Genomic DNA, 23142 nt, shown 5'->3' with positions numbered 1-23142 from the left:
TTTTGTCTTCTGCGGTATTTTTGTGCGGTTTGATGTTGCATTACCGTCACTGTCTGCACTGGAGTATGAACTGAGAGAAGGTGAAGGTGCAGAAATTTAGACAAAAAATTTTTATTATGTTTTTAAAATATGGTCTTGTTGTTCCGGTGGACGTTTTTTTTTTTTTTGGGGGGGGGGGGGGGCAGTATTTGTGAACCTGAATGCGTCACTGAAATAAATAAATTAAATAAACACGTAACTTCAGAAGTCGGCATCCAGAGTAAACTCGCAGTCTATCAGGTTTGACATGACCCCAAATCTCTGGTACTCGCCCACTCTCTTCTCAAAAAAATTGGTTTTCCCCTCTAAGGAAATAGACTCCATGAAGTCAAACGGGTTCTTGGACATGTAAACCTAAAAAAAACAAAAATAATAATAATCATATCAAGAACCTCATTCTTATGAATGTTGAGCAAATATTCTATTTGTTGGTCAACTGGGAGGATGCTGGATTTGACGGGGTTACCTTGGCCAGTCCCAGGTCAGAGAGCAGCCGATCTGCCACAAACTGGATGTACTGCTTCATCAGGGAAGAGTTGATTCCGATAAGATCCACCGGTAAGGCCTCACTCAGAAACTCCTGACTCAGTAAAACCAGGCCATGTTATTATTGGTTATTAGCGTATGCTAGCAACTGGGAAAAGCTGTTTAAATTGGGTGACCTGTTCAATGCTAACAGCTTTGGTGATGATGTCCTTCACCCGATCCTGGGAAGGCTTCTTCAACAGGTAGCTGTAGAGCAGACAGGCAAAGTTGCAGTGCAGTCCCTAAAGAGGATGAAGAAGAGAAAAGATGCAGACTGCCGCGTTAGCCACCATACGCTCGCTAGCAAAGGATATGGACCTCGTCCCGGCTGATGAGCTCATTGGAGTAGGTGAGGCCGGGCATGAGGCCTCTTTTCTTCAACCAGTAAATTGCGGCGAAGGAGCCCGAGAAGAAGATGCCCTCCACTGCCACAAAGGCCACGATTCGCTCGGCTGTCGGCACAAAAGGCGCACCATCTTTCTGACAACTTTTTGACTTGTCGCTACATTTTGAAAACAGATATCCAGCGGTTGCACGAGTGCTTGACGTTGTGCTTTCTCACCAAAGGTGGACCGGGTGTCATTTATCCACTCCAGCGCCCAGTCGGCCTTGCGCTTGACGCACGGCAACGTTTGAATGGCACTGAAGAGATAGTCCCTGGAAATATAACAAAGGCGGACCAAGCCAATGTTTACCAAGACTGGTTGTTTTCCAAAAAAGGGGAACAGCTGAAAATGTGAGCTGCTGTTGATGTTGTTTCATGTCAAAAAAAGAAAACAACAGCGGACCTTTCCTTGAGGTCCCGTATGTAGGTGTTGATGAGCATGCTGTACATCTCCGAGTGCACCGTCTCCATCAGGATTTGGAAGCTGTAAAAGGAGCGTACCTCGGGCACCTGGACCTCACGACAAAACCTCTGCACCTGGTTGCACAAGTAAACATACCTGACATTAGTGCGACATTCCTAATTCTACTTACTATGATGTCTGACAACTACAAAGGGATTCCATCGGCTGATGACATCTCTTATTCCTCGGCTTTAAAACACGAGACTTAATCTCACCAGATTCTCGTTCACGATGCCATCGCTGGCAGCGAAGAAGGCCAGGACGTGTGAGATGAAATGCCGCTCCTCAGACGTGAGCCGGTCCCAGTGCTCCAGGTCTTTGGAAAGGTCCACCTAAAAGATGCCACGTGTTTTAGTAGTTGTGGGAAAGAATGTAAAGGGCACTCACTTCTTCTACTGTCCAGAAAGACGCCTGGGCCTGCTTGTACATCTTCCAGATTTCAGGATACTGGATGGGAAAGATGACAAAGCGTTTGGGGTTCTCTTGGAGTAAAGGCTCATCCTCCTGGCAGTCCGCATCTGTGTCCTTTACAGCATTCTATGTAGAAAAAGTTTTTTTTAAAATACTACTCTACAATGTTCATGGTAGTGGGACCAAAACATGCAATCGTGTTAATTGTGCATATCCATAATTGGAAGGCAGTCAATGTAATTGTGTCTGTTGCAATGGGTCGTTTCTTAATTAAAATAAAACTCCTTGAGCTTGACGACAAGCATTTCCAATGACATAACATTTCCTAAGAATAAAATTGAGCGCTCAATCAAAAACAAACCCATTTTTTTGGTGGAGGGTCGAATGAGTACTTGTCAAAGACATAATAGCTTCTGGAGTTAACATTTACCATCAAAATATTTTCGCCCTTTCAAAACCGAACAGCTAATCTGACGTGTGTTGCTGCACTAGCTAACCAGCGTTAGCATAAGCATGCTAATCAGTGCATGATTGTCTTACCGGTTCACCGCGATGGTCGGCAGTTAAGCGGTCCATGTCTTCAGAGCCCCCCGGCGTGGGTGTCATTCTGGCCGACTAGAGACGACGCAGTATTTTCCATGTTGTTTTTTCCCCAACCCAATTAAAGGGACGGCCTCTGAAAGTGGAAAGTGGCAGGAGCACTGGCGGCGCACGGAGGCAAGTCATCGCATTGCACGTCAGGGCTGGACACATCATTAGGCACACCACAAAACTCATTTCACAAGCAATAGAACATTTTTGCTCAAGATTAAAAATCTCTGTACTGTATTTTCTATGGATTTCAGTAGCATCAATAACATGCATACGTTTAGGCCCTAGTGAATCCTGTCAAAGACTGGTCCCCAACTATTTTTGTACAAAGGGTCAATTCCAGGCACAAACTGCAAGTACATTTACAAAAGTAAAAGCAGTCAAATTGACCCTTGAGGGATTGTCATAATTGCACTCAATTAAATATATATGAATAAAATCGAGATCTAGTCAGTTGTAGCAGTTCGTCCAAAACATTTTGTTGTTGTTGGTTGTTGAGAGGACCAGTGCTGTAAATGTCCCAATTTTATTGCACAATTGCAACATGAAATGAACAAAAGACACAGGAGATTTCAGTCTTCAGATGTTTTTTTTCTTTCCATTCTTGGGAAAAACTGGCAGGACATATGACGGGTAAGTCAATTGGGATGACTATGAGGAATTAGTTTGAAGTCTCGTTGGCTATTAAGGCTCCACGGCTATGTTATGTATACCCAGGCGGAATACGTCATTCGTGCACACCCAGTTGCAGTTCTGTGGCTTCAGCATGAACACCTGGTGGAAGGCCAAAGGCGGATCGTTGTCCGTCTGTCGGCAAATCAAACAAATGCATCAAGAAAAGTGAACCCCTCCGTCAAATAAATGCTTCCTTTTTGACTTTTTCGATTTTGTGACGGACCAAACCGGCGACAACATTTTTCATCATTTCGTTTCTGCACGGCCAAGTTGATACAATGTCCTGTTTTTGAATGGAAATTAAAACATCAGCTCACTGGCAAAAGAATTGATAGTTGTCTCGATGATTATGATTAGAGCGCTATTCTACGGCACTGAGCAGATAGAACAACTTTTCTTTTTCCAAGACTAAGCACTATTGTGCACCATGCTGCTTGCTTACCTTTAACTGTCCAAAGACCATGATGAGGATGCTGTTGTCGACTGTGGGCTGGATATCTTGGTCGGTGACAATGTGCTTAATTTGCTGGAACGGCATGCCCTGTGTGGTTGCAAATGCAAAAGCAGACATTTCCCAATTTTGCTGTGAAGTCCATGCAAAATGAGAACTCTCACCCATCAGGTCCAATACTTACAGTCAGTTTTCCGGCAATGGCTTCTCTCCCATGGAAGAGGGTTCCTTCCCATGTCAGAGTTGCACCTTCAGCCTAAGAAATGACCACAATGAAGTTCCACATTCATTTACTAACACGCTGCGAGCAACATGGATGGTGCAAACTCACATAAAGGTTGACCAGTTCCATCCTATTCGTGTGATCAAACTGGTTGTAGTACCACTGCACAAAACCTTCACCAACTCTTTGACAGTCAATATCACCCCCTTGCATGACTGACACCCTGGAACTGCAAAATAGAAAGTGATTCAAAATATAGATACAAAAGTCTACACAAGTCCTGAGCAAAACTGTGGGTGATGCTGCATTTGGCTTTCGAGTAGATTTCAACATAAAACCTGCATCACATCCTTGAAATAATAACAGAATAAATAAACGTGACTACGACGAATTTGACGGTCCATATATGGAAGAGCTACCACATGTCCAGTGTTACACCCCGCCTCTTGCCCTACAACAAACAGCTGGGAAGGAGGCTAAGGCTCCAGCACAGCCGCAACCCTCGTGAGGATAAGCACTAGAACTTCCTGGACAGATCTTGTTATTGCCCCGAAAGACGTTTGATCCGTTGAAGTGGTTGTTATTTAGCATTGCTAAAAACAAACCCAAACTCTTAGCATCAGATGCTAACTCGTGCCTTGATGGCTGGCATGACGTATACGCATTCAGCCAAAAACTAATCCCAACAATACACCCAATTTGACAGTATAATGCAGGTTTCATTAAAGGGTGTCTCTTTTAAAATGCTAATATCGTACTCACAAGTTTTAAGCCACTTTAGACGATAGCCGGGCCAGGCCTGCATTAAAGTGAAGCAGGGAGGGCCGAGGCAAATGGCCGACTCCCGTTCAGCCTTCTTCCAGTGACGTCACACACCGGCCAATGGGAATGGCTCGCTGATTCGTCCTTCGAAAGGACACGTGACGTTCAAACTGGATTTGATTGGCCGGCAGGTCTACAGGAAACAGTTTCAAACTGTTTAATAACATAGCCCATGATGCATTGCGAACGCATAAAACAGACTTCCATGTTCCGTGGTTCGAAATATCGTGCTTTGTGTTACGTCATTCTTGAATTCACAGTAGGATAATTACTTTTGGAGAACGAGGAAAGCTTTTAATTTTGTTAATTGCGGGGAACCGTAAAATGGAAGCCCATGTATGCATCTGCATCTGTTGCATAGCAACTGTCTTCCACGCCTGCGCAAACCTGATCCCAAGATCTGATTGGGCCATATTGACTTTCAAACGTTTTGAAATACGTAGTCACAAGAAAGCGACACAAACAACATCACATCGTACAGAACTTTAATAACTTATGTCATAAATATGAGCAAAAAAAACCCCGAGACGTCTTATTTTAAGTAATCAGGCGTTGTGCTGATTGCGATCAATAATGAGGGTGACGTCACAACCATCAGGTCCATTTCTCTGCCTAAAGGCTCAGGCTATTCACTATCAAGCCAAAATTATCATAATAATCAATGCGCTTTTTTAAAAGACGAATATACCGAATATAAAAGGTAGAAAAACAATTTGTATTTTTAAATAGGCGGCTCGGTGACGCACTGAGTCCGCCTCACAGTTAGGAGGTTGCGGCTTCAATTGCACCTCCGGCCCTCCCTGTGTGGAGTTTGCATGTTCTCCCCGTGGCTTTTCTGCGGGCACTCCGGTTTCCTCCCACATCCCAAAAACATGCTTGGTAGGCCGATTGAAGGCTCTAAATTGTCCCTAGGTATGAGTGCGAGTGCGGATGGTTGTTCGTCTCTGTGTGCCCTGCGATTGGCTGGCAACCGGTTCAGGGTGTCCCCCGCCAACTGCCCGATGACGGCTGGGATAGGCTCCAGCACGCCCGCGACCCCCGTGGGGACAAAGCGGTTCGGAAAATGGATGGATGGATTTTTAAATGGAAGACATGACGTCATTTCGAAACGTCTGAACGTCAAATCTGTTTGTTTTTTGAATGAACTTCGTTCTTACAATGTGCAAAACAATCCTGACACTATTTGCGATCTCGTGGCGCTTTGCTTGTTGAGCGACTGGGTGTGATGAAGGAAAGGATGAAGTCCAGAAGGTGTTGGCGTGGCGTGGAGGAACGTCTTGCGACAGCTTCATCTCGCTGTCGTCTAGCGCTTTGCTCATGACAAGTTGCACTAAAGTTTACTTTTTGCATAATTAAATGAAAGTGTGTTTGTATCCATCCATCTCCATAAACATGGTTCCGTGTACACGTAGAGATGAATTAAAAATTAAATAAATAAAAAAACATGTATAGTATGGCTTTTTTTAATGACCATGTTTGTTAGGGTTGATAGATTAGTTTGATCCTATTATTATGTTGGAATGTAACCTGTAATAATTAACCTAGCTTGTCCTGTCTTAACAAAGTAGTAGAACAAAGTGCCTTTGAACTGATTGACCAGCTGCAGAGGACGCAATCAAAGTTGTTCTGTTTACTCAACATCATAAAACAACCCCTGCTATGATTTGATCAGAGGCCACGGGTTTCACCCGCCCCCCCATCCTGTCCACTCATACCCCCACCCTGTTTCTCTCAATAAAAACGCTCTTGCAAGAGGCCTGAGTCAGACCTCATTCGATCATCGCTGTATGCACAGCGCCGAATGACTCTCCACTTGCAAGTGCTTAAAAAGGGCATAATGTCTCCCGTTGTGGTTCTTGCAAGAATAAGTTAGTGAGCATCACTCTAACAATGTTTAGTAAGGCTTTTTTTACAAAATAAAAAAAAATATGCATGTAAATTAATTGGGTCAATACGGGGGGAGAAACGGGTTGTGGCTGTGAGAAAGGTGCAAAGGCTTGCCAGTGAATTGTTGGCAAGTTTTTATTCAACCTCAGGTAAAAACATACTGCAAAAGGCAAAAAGAAAAACAAGTAATCAGAGTCTAGACCAATAAATTAAGAGGCTCGCTTTTAGTCAGCGAGCACTTTCAGACGTTTGTATCAAAAACCAAACAAGGTTAAGGCAATAAAAACTTAACCACCCTTTTTTTTTTATTTCATTATTGACATCAGCATTTTGCCTTAAATAGTCCTAAAAAAGTTTCAGTCTTCTGTGTAGGTGAGATGATGACCAACAACAAAACGAAGGTTTTTTTTCAGTGCAACATGTGGAGAGAGAGAGACCTTTCTTTCTCTGAGTGAAAGTTTCACACATGAAAATGTTAAGAAAACAACAACAAAAACTTCTCACCTGCTGTTTTTCCCCATTTTCAAAAATAGTAAAGCTAAAGGAAGAAAAGTAGGCTGAGTTGGCTCGGGAATGGGCAAAGGGGTCGTCTTGTGTTTAGCAATATAAGCAGCACTTAAACGTTGATTTTTTTTGTGGGGGTTTTCCTCTTTTTTTCTTTACACACATGAGCGACCCTGTTGTCAGCACACACACCAATGAAGAAAGGGAATTGTAAGGCTTTTTCTTCATCGTCTTCATCACTCTTTCTTGGTGTCCTTCCTCACTGGGCTCAAGTATGTATTATGTACAAAAAAAAAATGCTGGAGAGTAACATTAAAAAAATGGGGAAATTAAAAAACTAAAGAATAGCGAACCTTTCACATTTGACACAAGTGGCTCTACTTGATAAACCATTGAAAATGAGAAAAAAAAAAACCCCACAAATTACAAATGAGGAGAAATGAAGGACTGGAAGAAAAATGGAATGATGATTGCACGTCTCCAGACAAGGGAGGGGCGGGCGAGAGAAAGCTTTCCCGCAATGTTAGCGCTAGTCCGCGGCTTATGTTATGTCGCCCATTTTGAATTTGTCATGATACAGTATGTCGGAAAGCAACAGCACCAAAAAATAAGGCGGATTTCCTTACTTGGAGGCACACGTTTTCCTCACCTAAATCCCATAAAAAACAAAAGGGGAAAAAGAAAATCAAAGAACATTTCCAAAAGAATAGTGACAAAAGAGCAAGATTATTGTCCTTCAAGTTTTCGCTACGAGAACGCCCCCCCCCCGATGTTTTCAAAGTGATACTGCGGGAGCTGCATTGGGAATCGGAGGGAACAACTTTGGGTATCTATTTGGCGGGGCGGAGCGTCAAGCAGACAAAAAGCCAAAGCGAGCGCCGGGAAGTGTTTGGGGCCGCCCGGGCAAAAGCCGGCATCAGGACACGGCGGCCGCTTTGGGCAGGAGGCCGGATGGCAGGCGGCCCAGCGATACCTCCGCGGCGCCGCGCTTGCGGGGTGCGCCGCGCTTGGCCGGCGAGGCTTTGGCGGGGCTGACGGGTCGGCGGCAGGTCTCGCCCCCACCCACCACTGGCACGGGGCCGCCGCTGGCCACGCCCCCGCCACTCTTCAAAATGGCACGCCCGCACACTTGGTTCACCAAGTTGTTGATTTGCTCCTGACCCAGAAGAAAAAGACACAATTGAACTTGCAGCACTTTTGGGAATGGCGCGCCACCACCATTTGATGCCAACCTCGTCGTATCTGTACATCATCTTGAGGCCCCGGCACGACTTGTGCTTCTCCACGTAGCGCAGCGCACACTCCAGGCAGAACACCACATTGTCCGTCTCCTGCACCACCTGCAAGAACAAGTTTGGATGTTTTCATTCAAAAGTTTTATTCAACTGCAAATTGCAACCGTCATTTTATACTCATTTCCTTTACTCTCATTTAATTTTTAATTGTACATTTTTCATTGTCGACTTTGTATTCAGGAAGTTCCAGTATCAATAATGAAAAAATGCAACTTAAAAAACATATTTCAATTGGATTTTTTCATCTGATCGTTCCAAATAATAATTCTGATATTTCATTTTTTTATTTCAATTTCAGATTGTAATTTTGTGGTTTTTACTTTGGGTGTCAAACTTGGATTTAAAAGCAGGTTTTAAATAACAGTTTAAAAAAAAAAGCCATTTCGGGTTTAGGCTTGAAATTTGCAAGACTTTGCATCTTCAAGTTCAAATATGAATAGACAAAATGAAAGCGGTGACCATGGAGAGATAGCAGAGGTGGTGGCAGATCTGGCAACGTCTCTCTGAGGACTCCAACATCGTCCATTTGCCGCGTGGCTTCTTGCGGCCCTCGTCACGAGCACCGTAGCGGGCCGCCGAGTGCAGCCCCGCCGAGAACAGCTCTGAGCGCTGGCGCATCTCCAAGTTCCTGCAGAAACAACGGTGCCAATTGGCATGATATGCTTGGGGAACATGTGACAGGCCACATGTTTGTTGAGGGACTTGGCCCACCTGAGGTCTTTGAGGAGGGCGGCCACGGTGGTGAGCAGGAGCCCGTTGTCACGCTTGGACTCGGACGTGGCGATCTGGTAGAGCAGCTTCTCCATGGAGAAGGGCTTGGCGATGCGCCGGCACTTCAGGTCCTGTCGGGGGGGGGGGGGGGGGGCAAAGCGCAAATTACTCAGCTGTGGCAAGGGGCGCCCGGCCATCCATCGGCCGTCCTTCCGCCACAGCCGACGGCATCCACCTTGGCGGCCTGGTAGCCCAGCTCAATCCAGTGCGGCGTGGCAAAGTGCACCGTTTCGGACACGCTGTAGCCGCAGCACACTTTGGACACGAAGGCACCCGGGAAGCAGACCACAAACTGGCCGCTGCGCTGCACCGTGCGGTGTACGCGGATGCCCTCGCGGCATAGCACCTCCGGCGAGATCTAAGACAGCAAAGAAAAACAAAAGCAAAAACTTGGGATACATGTACCATCACTCATGTGGCCACTCATGGTCAAATAATGAATGAAACTCATTATTTCAGTTCTTCATTCATTAAAAAAATACTAAATAATTCAGCTCATTAAAAATAAAACCAAAAAGGAAAAAAAAATAAAAATAATCAGTGATTCCACACGAATTTGACTGCAGATGAATTCATGGAGCGGCTCGGTGGCGCACTGGGTAGCACGTCCGCCTCACAGTTCGATTCCACCTCCGGCCCTCCCTCCCTCCCTGTGTGGAGTTGGCATGTTCTTCACGAGCCTGCGTGGGTTTTCTCCGGGCACTCCGGTTTCCTCCCACATCCCAAAAACATGCTCGATAGGCCGATTGAGCACTCCAAATTGTCCCTACGTGTGAGTGCGAGTGCGGATGGTTGTTTGTCTCTGTGTGCCCTGCGATTGGCTGGCAACCAGTTCAGGGTGTCCCCCGCCTACTGCCCGATGACGGCTGGGATAGGCTCCTTCCAATATGGAAGGGAAACATAGGTAAGCAGTACCAAGGTGTTAGATCCAACTTTAGTCAGTTCTGATCATTTTATAGGATAGTTTGAGAAACGCCATTGTTTACAGAGGGCTCATTGGTTATTGGCTAGTGGATGCATATCGCAACCCTAGTCAACCGCAGTTGGTTGCAGTATAGCTTCTTTTTCATGCGCCTTATAATCCGGTGCGCCTTTTATATGGACAAAGTTTTCAAATGGGCCGTTCATTGAAGGTGCGCCTTTTGGTCCGGAAAATACGGTAATTATGAATTGAGGGCAAGAAATGATGATTGAAAAAGTATCCACTCAAATGATACAACTTGATGGAGCTGATTTCAATTCAAGATGATATTTGTTGTTCTTATGTTTGCCGCATTTCGAATAAATGGCAAACATGCGTGCTGCCCCCACCATGACGTTCTTCTCGAGCATTTCCAATCCGGGCGTCCCGTTGGCCTGCAGCAGCGTGTGGACCAACTTGTCCAGCTTGGACCTCTCCTCAGCAGGGACGCAATACCTGAGCACACGTTGACCACATGTCACGCGTGCACGCAGACACGGGGATGATACGAGTCAAGTTGCTTTGGCGCTCGCACCCACCAAATGCAATCGGCGCCAGTGTGAAGGTAATCTATGTACGGAAGGCGGTTCTGGTCTCGCGACCAGCATGAGGTAGAAAAGACCATGCCAATGTTCAGCCAGGGAACGGTCACCCCTGCGGGCAGACAACAACACTGCACATCAGAGCTTGCTCGAGTCACAGCCACATTTTCAAGTAACACCCGATTTTTGCGGGACTTCAAAATAAATGTGATGTCGGTGCCGATGAAAGCACAAGAAAACCAGAGCAGATGTGTTGTTAGTGTGAACCGTGGAAAGTGAGCCGGTCACCTACCAGGCACGGCGCCCAGATGCCTCAGGACGGAGCCCGAGTTGTTGGGGAGGACGGTCAAGTTCCACCCGTGTCTGCACACAAGAGGGCGCCCACACAATGATCAGACTGTCTTTTGTGGAGGGGCGGGGCGGGGTCTATCACTCACTTGGCAAAGGGCTCCGACTTGCCGGTGGGGAAGCCACTGCCGTGCGTGCTGGTGTCCACCTTGCCGCAGTGCACGGCTACATGGCCGTCGCGCTGCTCCACGATGCGCCAGTACTCTTGCTGTCACCGCAGGCACGTTCATCGGTCGGTCGGCATCACGTGAGGCCACAAATGCGGCGATAATGCTTACCTCCACCTCGCTGGCGGCCGGCTCCTTGTTGAAGCACATGGTCATGGTGTTGCGAGCGATCCGGAAGAAGTTAGTCAACGATACCGACTTGCCCTGCAACAATTTCACACTCGGCATCAACGCAAGAAATGTTGCCAAAGCGTCACTTCTGGAAAATGACAACGCAATGGTTCCTCCGTCAACGCCAAACAACAACAAAGCGTTCTCCTCGTAAAACAGAAATATGAAACCGTGCGATTTGCCACACACGCCACAAAAGCAGTGACTGTGGAAAAGCTGATCATTAACAGCCGACAAGAAATATGGAGCCAACCTTTGACATTCTGATCCTACGTGGTTCCTCACCTTGTAAATGCATTTGTGCTGCTCGCCGAGGACGCCGTCGTCGCGGCGCTCAGCCACGCGCTCGCCGTGTTTTTCCTGAGCAAAGAGGCGGCGTCGGCCCACTTTGACCTGAGCCTCCAGATCCTTTAGATGCTGGTAGACGCCATTTCCGGTACCGGCGCCGTTGCTGCCCGTCAGCCCGTTCTTGGGCTCGTAGCGGGGCAGCGCCGGCGCGGCAGAGTCTGCCAGAGCCTCCAGGGGGCCGCGCCGTGCCTCCAGCTGACGCTTCTCCTCCAGCACCTGGATGGAAAGGAATACTGAAATTGTTCTCGTTGCCGGCCGAGAGCGGCATCTGCACGTTGGCGTTTCCGAGGCACCTGATCGTGCAGCCGGAGGCGCTCGTCGGCGCCCAGCGAGTCATAGGCCAGCAGGTACTGCAGGTAAGCCTCCTGCAGCTTGGCCAGCCGGTCCTGCGCCGACTTGGGAATGCGCAGTAGGTCGGCCAGCTTGCTCCACTTCTTCAGGTCCATTACCTGCTGCATGCCACCCATGTCGTTCAGCACTTGGAAGAAGCGCGCCAGGTCCACTTCGCAGCCGCCTGCACCACACAACCGCACCATTGGCAAGGCCACAAGTCAGACGACCTCCCCCCCCGGTCTCTGCCCATAGCCCTGCTTGGGTATACAGTGCCCTGCCTCGTTCAGCCCCCGTGCGAGTGTAAAAAAGAAAATCCCCAGAGTGTTTACAAGCTTTCGGCGACGTTTGCTCTTTGGATTGCCACAGCGGCATCGTGTTTTTACGAGGTCTCTTTCTTTCTTTTTTTTTTTTTTTTTTATAGCCCACAATTACGATCGCGGGAGGAGTGGTTGGCTCACGGCCCCCAGCCCGACAATATTTCCCGCATATTGTCCTGTCATTTGCCATTCGTCACCGCCGCTTTATGGGACCCTAACGAGCCTCGGCACACTCCCAAACATGACCGGAGGTACAAAAGGATCCCGCAAAGTGCGTCTTACCGATAACGGGCGGCTCATCCATGGCAATGCCCTGAGATTTGAGGTGCTTCCGGATGCAGGCCAGCCGCTGCACGTTGGGGCCCCAGCGCCGCCCCAACATGTGGACCCTCTGCACGGTGGTGACAAAGCGCATCTCCTCACTGAGTTTGCACTCGGGCCTCCAGTCGGGCGGCGGCACCACGCGGCACACGCCGGCAGCCTCCGCCTGCTGCCGCACGGCTTCCAGGTAGACCATGGGGTCGTGGAACTCGCGCGCCTCCGGCAGGAAGACAGGCACCTCGCCGAGGGCGGCCCACCCTTCGGTCCGGCTCTGCCGGCACCCCCACTCCTTCTCTTGCTCGCGCTCCTTCTGCCGCGCCAGCTCCTTTTCACATTCCCACTCCTTGTCGCGGTCGATCGGCCGCCCCGTCAGCGGGGGCCTGAGTGGTCCCGGCCGGTTGGCGAGCGGTGAGGCGGCGCCGGCCTGTCGGGGCTCTGAGGTAGTGCTGCGCCCGGGGCTGTGGGAGTGATTGTGGCCGGACGACGGGGAGGAAGCGGTGGCGGCGGCGCGGCTGTGAGACCTGCTCAGTTGCTGCTGTGCTTGTCGGATCAACATCAGCTTGCCGGCCGATGCTCGCTTGGGTCGCTGGTTGACCGACCCTGCTGGTGTGGAAGAGGATTGTTGTGCGACGGGCGAGGGGGACGGGAGCGCGGGCGGAGCCATCTCAGGAGGCGGCGGCGGCTCCGAAAGGCGTTGGTTAGCGAGCGGCGTGTTGGGGGTGACCGAGCGCATGGGGACGGCCTTCTTGCCGCTGCGCGTCTCTGGCGGCGCGTGCGGCTGCAGTTTGACCTTCTTGGGATCCAGGCCAGTCTTGGGCTCCACCGCTGAGTGCAGAGACACCTCCAAGCGCCGCTTGGAGTTGCGCAGACCCTCCCGCCCGGGGAAGTCGTCGTCCTTGCTGTTTTTGTGCCGCTGGCCGTTCAGTCTACCGTTGAGGCGGGCGGCCCGCCTGTGCAGCCCGTTGACTAGTAGCACCTGTTTGCGGGTTTTTGCATTGCTGTGATAGGCCGCCGCTGCTGCTGCTGCTTTTCCTGAGTGGGTCAGCCCGTTGCTGGATGCTGGCTGGCTGTGCTGATTGTGATTGTTCGTCACGTCGCTGCTGCTGCTGCTGCTGCTGCTGCTGCCGCTGCTGCTGCCGCTGCTGCCGAGTTTGGTTTTCTTGTCCAGTTCCCTCTGCTTGGCTTTGGTGTAGGTGACGTGTCCCTTGGACACGGTGGCCGTGTACTTCTTCACAGTTTTGGACGGCAGACGGAAGTCGCGACTCCTCTTGGCGGCCGCCTGCAGGGCGCTCAGACGCGTCAGCCCGTTCACTCTAGAGACCTGACCAAGAAGGAGCGTGGGGAGCCACAGTTAGCAACCAGTCACTTGTGCCCCAAAGACAATCAATATAAGAACAAAAAGAGTGACGTCAGAGATGACCTTATTATCATACAATATGGATTTGTCTACATTTTAAAAATACACACACACACACACAGGTTGGACATCAAAATGCCCCCCCCCCCCCCCACATCCTGATCGCTGTGAAGGGCCCCAAAAACTTCCAGAAGACAATCCAGAAGCTAGATGACATTTTTTGCAGAGCAAGCATGAAATGACTGCCGCCACAAGGGGGCTCTGCTGTCCTGGACGAGTAAAGGAAAGAAGGAGGTGGGTCTTGATGACATCATGCGTTGCTATACCCAGCTGACACCTGGCAGGCAGACTGGGAACATGTGCAGGAGCACACAGAGAAGAGGAACAAGGAAAAGACGACCACGAAGAAGATGGCAGACGCTTCACAGAGGAGCACAGCGGGATGCTTTCGAGGCATGCACACGACTGACTAACACACACAAAATGGACATCTGCACAAATACTACATACAATAGGGGCTAGACACAAAGCTACAAGCACATAGCGACACGCAAAAACACCCAACGTACGACAATAACCAACACGTCTGACCTGCTTGTGGAGCTCGTCGGCGGCCCTCCTGGTGGCCAGGCTTTTCGCAGCGCTGGCGCTAGCGTCAGCAGCGTTGGCGCCGGCCATGGCCTGCAACGTCCGGACGTGTTCCCGGGCCTCGGCCCGCTCGCTGCGCTCCCTCAGCAGCGGCGGCGGGGGTGCCTTGGGCCGAGGGCTCTCCCGCATCGTTGCTTTGCTGTGGCCGCTCAACACTACCCGCCGGGACGACAGACGCGCGCGCGCGCTCGTTAGCCAAAAGTCACAACTTCATTCAGTTTGTTCCTTTTTTCTAAAACACTCAGAATAGTAGCGGTGGGTACGCATCTTCTTTTTGTAATGGCTCAAGGTAGGTATGCGCCTTCCTTACCGTGGCCGTTAAGCGGATGGCGTGTGAGGGGCTTGCCCTTGCGTGGCGTGGAGTGGCAGGAGGAGGCAGAAGCCTGGCCGCCGCGGGCCACGCCGTGCCAATACGTGCCGCCGTTCCTCAGCTCCTCGTTGGCATCGTCCTCCACCTCCCCGAGGTCCTCTTCCTCTTCTTCCTGGGAGCTGCCGAAGTATGCCATGTTGTGCGGCAGCGCCGGCGAACCTGCCAAAACGGACGATAGGTCATCGAGCGATCGGGCGGGCAAACCATCCGATTGGCTGAACTGCAACTCCTGCTTTTGCAGGCACTGGTTGCCGGGCAGAATCCCCAATAGCAAAACTCGCTGACTCAAGACTTTGAAAGCAGACAGGCGAGGATTGTGAGTCCATTTTTAATATTAACCGCACAAGATGTGTTTAAGCCTCGTTTCTGGTACTCGTACGCACACGTGCACGCTGACCCAATCAGCCTGCAATGATTGGCTTCATTAGCTGAATGTTGGTAATTGAGTGCACTGACCCCGCGGGAGTCAGCAGGTCAATGGCAAACAGACCACATAGGTAGTCGGGGCCTTTGGTGCGGACCAATTTCAGTCAATTTGTCTGACAACAATTGTTGATTAACGACATCTGCCTCTGCCAGTGACCAGCATATCCTACAATCATCAATTTTACAAACGTATCCAAGGTATCATTTAGACACACCTGTGGCTTGAGCAGCGTACAGTTCCTGACACAACCGTAGCGACAGTCTTGTGCTGTTTGTATGCGTCTGTCTCGTAGCGACAGACACATACAAACAGCACGAGACTTTCATTGCAATCTTAGGCGGTCTTTCGGCGCAATTACGGCGGCTTTTCATCCCTTCTCATTGCAGTGGTGACAAATCATTAGCCTGAGTCTATTAGGTTGTCATTTTTAATGAGACCCAGGGGTGCGTGGCGGTGGCATGATTAAAAACCTTCCATTATTTCCGGCTACCTTCTTTTGTTCGCTTAATTGGATGATAAAGTGATAAAAAAAAAAAAAAAAGTCAGGCCAAAATCTGGACAGAAATGTGAAAAGAAAAATGGGGAAATCCTTTAAAGACATCACGTGAATAATTTTTGAGTAGTTGCTGTGACAGTAGATGCAGGGGGAAAAAAAAAATCTTTTTTGAATTTCAAATTTGCGGGGAAAAAGAAAATCAAGAGATTGGCAAGCATCAAGGTGGCGCTGCCGCCGTATTGCTAAAACGTGTTCCCGAATGGTCAGAATGCTGAAGCCCAACTTCAACTTTGGAATGAATCCGCATGCAAAAGGTGACGCCGGTGGCACCCCACCAGAACCCGTTCTGTGGCTTTAATCAAATAGCGCCTGCGGCCTCCAGCTGACAGTGGAAATGCTGTCAAGCTGACAGTAGAAATGCGTGCTTGGTCGGCGGCCGCCTTTTGCAAAAACCTTCTGGTTGAACCTGATGCTGACGCACAAAATGGCAGCTTCTCTTACGTATGTAAGGTGTACCCTGTTACTTGCCCATCCTTGTCAAATGGCCTCGATAAAACATTGTGTCACTTTGGGAAGGTGCGCTCCCGTTAGTCCGCTGTTGCATCAGGACAAAACAGCTCCAATTATCTGCCGCAAAGACCCGCAGGAGAACCCCAGCGACAGCGCTCGCACGGGGGAAATCAAGCACCACAATGCAGCCACAATACTGAGAGTGATTCAAAGCTCCTTGATTACGATTCGGACAGAAAATTGGTGGGGAAGTTTGATACCCGACAAACCAATAAATAGGTTCGCGGTCTCTCGGAGTAATCGTCGCCGTTCACGCAAAGTGGGAAATAATATGCAAAATACCGTTTGGGCCCGAATATAAGACAATGTTTTTTGCATTGAAATAAGACTGAAAAAGTGGGGGTCGTCCTATATTCGGAGTCTAGACATTATACCCATTTTGACTTGTGATCAGAACTGAACCACGTCTTCCTTCCCTCCTGTGTTCTGACCGACACCCGGGGGTGAAAAGAGCATAACCATTCGAGCCCACCCAACCCCCTATACGGTCCTCAGGCTCCGCAACAATAGCGGTAGCAGTTTGCATTATTTTATTGCAAAGTTTTTCCCTATTCAGATTTGTTTCAAGACTAGAGTTAGACTTCACTTTGATGGTTCATGCAGTTATTGCAAATTTTGTAGATAGGATTATTTACATTTCAAAAACCTGAAGCCATTCATTTACAAATGTCATTGCACTTTAGTTGACATATCTAAATGTACAGATATTGTGATGGACAGTTTTTGCAAGATTTCAATTATCATGCTTTTTCTCTCAAATACATTGTTATGTTTCAGATGTCATTATTTTCTGTATAAAAATTAAATTTGGGGTTCAAAAAGTCTTTTTTCAAACTTGAGTCTTGAAAAAGAGGGGGTCATCTTATAATGGGGGTAGTCTTATATTCGGGCCAATACGGTAGCTTAGCAGTGTCAAATTTGCACGATGCTCATGAGAATAAAGACCGATGTGGGAGTCACTACGTTCTTTATCTTGGCATCACAGGAATGTAATCAGTGATAAGACCACACGAGACATGTAATTCCTCCCGGCGACAACACAAAACACCAGTCCCGGTAGAAAAACAGCTGTTAGCTTAGAGTGTAATCATTGTTTCTGTACCTCTGAGGCAGAGGAAGGTGAGGAAGTCCTCGGTTTTGGGTTTTCGTCGAGACAGGTCCTGGATGGACGACGATGGGGACGAAGCGGCGAGCGACAGCGATAAGGACGACAAGGACGACAAGGACGAGGCGGCGGCGTTGGCGGCGGGGGTGACGCCCGGCGCGAGGGCGGCCTGCCCCGCGCCGACGGCGGCGGCGGGCTCGGCCACCTTGACGGGCGTGGTGCTGGGCGAGTTGGGCTGCGACTGCGCAAACTTCCTCTGCGCCTGCAGCCGAGGCCTGGAAAAAATACAAACAGCACGCCAGTGTGCATTAATTCACATCCATGCCAAGTCCTTTTCCCATCTGCTCTGATGTCATCTGTGATATTCCGCTTTCTGAATATCCAAATCAGATCAATCTTCCGTAAATGCGGCGCATTTACAGGGTCTCCGTTTGGTTTTGTCGAGCTACAGAGCGCTGCAACGTTTAACCGTAAGCGCGGCAGAAATGAGATCCATCAATTTTCTGCCCGTCAGGCTGAAAAGCGCACAAGTGATGGTGAGCGGAGGGCCGATGCATCCCATTTGCCCTGGCCTCCCCCTGCCAAAAGGTGCCAAACTACTACCCATTAGGCTTCAATCACAGAGCGTTGCCCTGTGAATTTTGACCATTTTCTAGCCTGCTGGAAAGGACGGTTGCACCGGGTGGGAGCTGTGCACACAATTACAAGCGTCCGAATCCGACCGATTGCCGAGCCGGACGAGTCTGAGAGGCGCCGCAACCGATGAGGGGAGAGCAGAGACGCAGGGGGCGGGGAAAAAAAAAAAAAAAGAATACAGCCAGATGTCCCCCGCTTTGGTTCATTCATTGGCCTCGCACTCGCGTGAATCCACTTTTCAGCCATCAGTTCCTGCTTCACCTCAAAGCGGATGCTCTCATATCTGAAAACATCAAAGCACAAAAAAATCCCAAGTGGAATAAAGTCGCCGCCGTTCCCCCTAAAAAGCTCAAAATTCAGCAATTTCCTGCTTTGATCCCAAATCAAAGGGCAAGATTGCTGGCGCGCAGCGGTGCTTTCAAAGTGGACGGGAGGCGACATCCGTGCCTTGGTGGAGGTAACCGATACCTGTGAGCAATGTGCCAAACAAATGGAAGGAAGCTTTCGGGGTTTTATTAGCAGTGTCATGACGACAAGCGTCTTGCGGATGGCCCACATTGCAAGTGGCCGGCCGGCAGTCGGATGGATGTCGGCGAATCCAGAGTGGGCACCTTGGCTTATTGACTCCGGATGCCCCATATGGTGGCCGTGCAACTATTTGCAACAGAGCTCAATCCACATGTTTACGTCAAGAGCAGCCCGCCACAACATCCGAGGATGAAGCAAGCGCATGTGCCTTGAATCAGTGGGCGAGGGCAGTCTGGTGGCTGGCGTCGACAGAAGCCGCCGTCACACGTGCGCATTACAAAAAATGTCCTCGCGGCAGATGTTTGGAATTTGTCCTTTGCGACCAGCCGAGACAAAGCGGCTCGCATCACTCATCGAGGTCGGTGCCATTTATTTGCTGACATTGGCCGACCTTTGTGAACTTTGAACCGCCTGACCCGAGCCCGCTCCAGCTCACGCACGGCTTTCATTGAATCTGCGGGTTTCAACAAGTGCCACTTTGCTGATTTTTGGGCTCCTCAATCATTCAGACAACCCCGGCCGGCCGGCATCTCTGAGGTGACCACTGCTGCTAATAGAGAAACATGAAATGTAGCAACTCACGTCACGCACTCTGTTTCCATGCACCTCAAAATGGAGAGAAGCATTAAGGCCCTCGTTGCGTTTGACGGAAATGATGCATTAGCCACGAGAGATATTGCTCGCACTAGACAAGTGTGTGTGCACTTGGCATTCATTAAGTAGAAACAAAACAAGAGACAGCAGCTGAGCCAAATGGTGCCCGTGTGTGCGTGTCTTGGCTGAGCAGGGAGCCAAAAGTGCTTTTCAGTGGCAGTGGGAACACAGAAGGACCAAAGTCCTTCTAGGAAGGGGCAACTTGCCACTCATGCTGCTTCAAACAAGTGAGCAGTGAAGCCTCACCTCAAAGCCAAAGACAAAGTCGGCCACCGTCGTAATTTGCGACTTGGCAAAACGACGATGATGCAATGCAATCGTTGGCTCCACGGACGGTGCAAAAAAAGAAAAGAAAGCGAGGCGGGTTAAAAAAAAAAGTCAGTAAATCACATCAGAAGGGCTGAGGCGGTGTTTTGGCAGCCGGCAGGCAACCCCCCCCCCCCCCCCCCCTTGTGTTGAAAGGATCCGTTCGCGGCGCTCGTCTGGGGCATGGGAAGGCAAACACACGATAACTCTCAAAGACTTCTAAAAGGCCAGCCAGCCAGCCAGCCAGCCAGCCAGCCAGCCAGCCAGCCAGCCAGCCAGCCAGCCAGCCAGCCAGCCAGCCAGCCAGCCAGCGTTGACGCTCTTTCGCACCTGTCCTTCTGCTTTGGCAGCTGCAAAAGTTGCTGGCGCAGTCACAATCGCTCGTCGCTTCACATTTTGTGGCTGCCAAGCGCTGCTCCAGACGCCGTTTCATTAGCATCGGCCGGAAAAAGCCTCCACATGCGCAAATGAAACGTGAAGCGGGTTGCACTCCGGCTGAACCTGAAAGCGCGGGAGTGCAGAATACACCTTCCATGGATTTTTGATGCTTTTCTGCCAGGTCACTTGCTCTTTAGTCAGACGTGGCCAGGAGACAAGGCTCGGACCTTGTGGAGCTCAGTTATTAGTCATTCAGGTTTAACAGCGAGCCACAAAATCAAATCGCATGTCCGTCTGTCCAGTCTCCCTAAAATGGCCACTTGGAACCAAGTGAAAGACTTGAAGGAGGTAAAAGATAGAAAAGTTGAGCAAAATGTCACATTGCCAGGTTAGGCTGGCGACAGGAGCTGCATTTAAAACAAAAAAAAAACTCGGGGGAGTTTTTGATGGTGTGTTGGCAAACATTTTCCATCATGCTCCACCCTACACACAAATAAATGGCCATGTCCATGTCCCTCAAGTGGCTTCGTCTTACGAGCAGGAGGGAGCCACTCCATTTTCACTATCATGTGGCGGAGGGGGCAGGTGCTGCTGAATGGGCTCCTCATTACCCAAGGACATCTGCTAGTGTGCCCCCAGACACACCCCCCCCCCCCCCCCCACCTCCCGCCTTGATGGCCTGTCAACGTGCATAACAAAAACAACAAGACGCACACCTGCCACAGCCATCGCCAGTGTCTCACCTCTTCTTTGCCGGGCCGTCCTCGGAGAGGTCGCCGCCCTCGCCCTCGCCCAGGCCCAACGCGTGCAGCGAGCCACCGTCTTTGTGGCCGGCAATCATGCTGGAGCCGTTGGCTAAGGAGCCTGAAATGAGGGCCAAAAAGTTAGCAAACTTGTTCCCGATCACCCACGTGCTGCTTGGCACACTGGAATGAAAATCCATTTCATTTCATTTCATTTTGAAACATTTCACTCTTTGATTCTTTTCATATTTTAGCTGAAATTTAATTTAATTTCATTCTTTTAGCTCAAATGGATGGAAACTGATTACAGATGCCATCTCAAACAAGTCTGCGCTCGTGAGGAACGGCCAAGTCATAGGGCGAGCGAGCGAGCGAGCGCCTTTGTGGTCGGGAAGAGAGATGAGTAAGACCGAGGTGCAAGCTCATTCATTGTAGTGGGTGGGAGGAAATGAGTGACGCCTGGCGTCCCAGAAGAAGGCAAACAAACAAGCGAGCAGGCGCAGGCACGGGACGGGCCCCTTCATTACTTCCTCTCTTGCTTCACTGAAGGCGTGTTTGACATGTTGCACATGAGCGCCCGTGTGAGGGGCAGCGCCAGAGACGTTCCGTCAAGGTGGGTGCACGGGCGATGGGAGCTGAATGCGGGCTAGATGGGGGAGGGGGCTCACAGGTAGTGATGCGCTAAGTGGCGTCCTGATAGCTTTTGAGTTGAATCAGATTTATGCGTGCTTAACTGAGCTTGTCGCCTCGTGACGTGTACCTTCAATTCTCCAGAAAGGCCAAGCCTCATATAAGGAACATGATGAGCCGCGTGCCTGCTGAGGCTGTCAATCAAATTCGAGGACGGGAAACCACCGGCGTAGATTTGGGGACTTATTGATAGAGAGATAAAAGTAAGATCACACAGTGGCTGGTGATCTTGTGCAGAGGCCAAAGATCACGTGATCCGACGCGGCATTTCCGATTGGTCGTTGCTAGCTAGCGTTAGACAGGAAGTGACAGTCGCAGAATGAGCAAGAGGAGGAAGGGGGGAGTGGCTAATGGCAACCAGGCTCGTCTTGGCTTCCTGGCCACCGTCCAGCTCCTCCATCAGTGGAGGGAGTTGATGGAGGGGGAGGGGTTAGCAGTTAGCGTAGCAAAGGGGAAGATGCTGACAGATGCAGTGGAAGAAAAGAAGGTAGGAGTGGAAGGAAGGAAGGAAGAAGATACTAACGGTCACTGATGTCACTAAAAACATGACGTGAGCAGCGAGCGCCACATTACATTCTGCTGATGTGCCCTGGGTTAACACCTACACTACACTAAGATCTTGAGAATAAATCTTGAACTTTCTCGAGCACCGTCGGGACGGTCGTGTGGCCGCGCTACGCATCCGAGAGCCGCTTACCGTTTTGGTTGTCGTCGGCATGGCCATCCAACTGCCGTTTCTGCGCACTGCGAAACTCCTTGAGGGACAGGTAGAGCACCTTGCGCATCAGCCGCTCCTCCGACCACGGAATCCCATCGCTGTCGTCCTGCGTAAAACAAGTGCATGTTGACACTTTGCGTTGATTTTTATGGGAGCGCGTTGGCCCCAGACGGCGTTCCATTCACATCACGCAGTGACTCGGCGCGCCGACGTCACCGCGGCTGCCACCGAGACGCGCTCGTTCGCAGCTAATTTGGCTTTGCATTATTCATTCGTTGCTGCAAGCTGGTTTCCTCAAGTCATTAGTTTGACATCAAACAAGCAGAGACGACATATTTCCCCCATTAGGCTGTTTACCCTTGCGCGCGGCTCCTTTTGCACGCACTGTGCATAATACTCACACACATGTACACGGAAATCAACCAATCACGCTCGGCTGCTGATCGGAGCACCACCACACGACAGCATGTCACTTACTATTCTCTACAATTACACTCAGCCCAATTTGAGGATTGACCCAGTTATTTTTGCATCATATGAAAACTGCTGACTTCACCTTCACAACGGATCAAATACTTGATTTTTGTCTCTTGATGATAAGCTAACGTCATCTGCGAGGCTAGCTAACATTTCCTCGTGAAGACCGACCGTGCGTGTATGTGTGCGCAAGTGTGAGAATACGCAAGCCGTCTGGACTAAAAATAACCCAGCGCCGCGCCGCACCGCTTCCTCAGACTCTTGCCAATGTCACGGCGCGGGAATGTGGGCTGCATGCCAACTGCGGTGCGCTCTTCTACATGAAGAAAAAACAACTCTCCAAATGCATTACGCTAACAGACTTTTCCACTCTGGGGTAAGACAAAAAAAGACAGACGGGTAAACGGAAGTGGGGGGGGGAAATGTTGTTTTAAACAAACGTCTGGCCCACGATGAAGCGCTTCCTTCCTGCCAACACATGCGGCCCAG

The 23142-nt window shown here is 49.9% G+C and overlaps 3 protein-coding genes across 8 annotated transcripts in view; all 3 read right to left on the bottom strand.

The window, feature by feature from the left end:
- Positions 1-138: 138 nt before the first annotated feature.
- On the bottom strand, positions 139-2791 carry rrm2b (ribonucleotide reductase M2 b). Its single transcript, XM_085900312.1, has 9 exons — positions 2364-2791; positions 1800-1949; positions 1628-1744; positions 1353-1486; positions 1127-1221; positions 883-1016; positions 702-806; positions 506-619; positions 139-393 (listed from the first exon to the last, which is right to left on the bottom strand). The coding sequence occupies exons 1-9, from the start codon at positions 2427-2429 to the stop codon at positions 241-243; spliced, it is 1068 nt and encodes a 355-aa protein (XP_085756438.1). The 5' UTR covers positions 2430-2791; the 3' UTR covers positions 139-240.
- A 135-nt stretch (positions 2792-2926) lies between these two features.
- LOC147041372 (nuclear transport factor 2-like) lies at positions 2927-4694 on the bottom strand. Its single transcript, XM_085900316.1, has 5 exons — positions 4526-4694; positions 3872-3992; positions 3725-3796; positions 3532-3630; positions 2927-3221 (listed from the first exon to the last, which is right to left on the bottom strand). Exons 2-5 carry the CDS (start codon positions 3974-3976, stop codon positions 3099-3101), a joined length of 399 nt encoding a protein of 132 aa, XP_085756442.1. The 5' UTR covers positions 3977-3992; positions 4526-4694; the 3' UTR covers positions 2927-3098.
- Positions 4695-6568: 1874 nt separating this feature from the next.
- Positions 6569-23142, bottom strand: part of jarid2b (jumonji and AT-rich interaction domain containing 2b) — a 57874-nt gene continuing 41300 nt past the window's right edge. For all 6 annotated transcript variants that reach the window (XM_085900290.1, XM_085900292.1, XM_085900293.1 and 3 more), the window contains 18 exons: positions 22156-22282; positions 20769-20889; positions 17521-17798; positions 14866-15084; positions 14499-14710; positions 12512-13871; positions 11873-12093; positions 11517-11795; positions 11172-11264; positions 10983-11101; positions 10838-10908; positions 10543-10657; positions 10354-10459; positions 9218-9400; positions 8983-9113; positions 8731-8899; positions 8209-8316; positions 6569-8132 (listed from right to left, as the gene is read on the bottom strand). In XM_085900290.1, coding sequence (XP_085756416.1) covers positions 7893-8132; positions 8209-8316; positions 8731-8899; positions 8983-9113; positions 9218-9400; positions 10354-10459; positions 10543-10657; positions 10838-10908; positions 10983-11101; positions 11172-11264; positions 11517-11795; positions 11873-12093; positions 12512-13871; positions 14499-14710; positions 14866-15084; positions 17521-17798; positions 20769-20889; positions 22156-22282 — 4152 coding nt within the window. In that variant the 3' untranslated portion in view covers positions 6569-7892. The remainder of the gene's footprint in view (positions 8133-8208; positions 8317-8730; positions 8900-8982; positions 9114-9217; positions 9401-10353; positions 10460-10542; positions 10658-10837; positions 10909-10982; positions 11102-11171; positions 11265-11516; positions 11796-11872; positions 12094-12511; positions 13872-14498; positions 14711-14865; positions 15085-17520; positions 17799-20768; positions 20890-22155; positions 22283-23142) is intronic.

Source organism: Syngnathus leptorhynchus, chromosome 20 (genome assembly GCF_054491065.1).
Source record: "Syngnathus leptorhynchus isolate UIUO chromosome 20, UIUO_Slep, whole genome shotgun sequence".
Classification (NCBI taxonomy): Eukaryota; Metazoa; Chordata; class Actinopteri; order Syngnathiformes; family Syngnathidae; genus Syngnathus; species Syngnathus leptorhynchus.
This window is presented reverse-complemented; position numbering and strand designations above follow the sequence as displayed.

Bases quoted from the DNA above. Each gene is read 5' to 3' on its own strand.
- LOC147041372 (XM_085900316.1), bottom strand. From the start codon at position 3,976: ATGCAAGGGGGTGATATTGACTGTCAAAGAGTTGGTGAAGGTTTTGTG. The intron at 3,631-3,724 runs GTAAGTATTGGA...GCAACCACACAG, and splicing joins CCATTGCCGGAAAACTGACT to GGCATGCCGTTCCAGCAAAT. The intron at 3,222-3,531 runs GTAAGCAAGCAG...ATTTGCCGACAG, and splicing joins TGGTCTTTGGACAGTTAAAG to ACGGACAACGATCCGCCTTT.
- rrm2b (XM_085900312.1), bottom strand. From the start codon at position 2,429: ATGACACCCACGCCGGGGGGCTCTGAAGACATGGACCGCTTAACTGCC. The intron at 1,222-1,352 runs GTCCGCTGTTGT...TTATATTTCCAG, and splicing joins ATACGGGACCTCAAGGAAAG to GGACTATCTCTTCAGTGCCA. The intron at 807-882 runs GTCCATATCCTT...CATCCTCTTTAG, and splicing joins AGCTCATCAGCCGGGACGAG to GGACTGCACTGCAACTTTGC.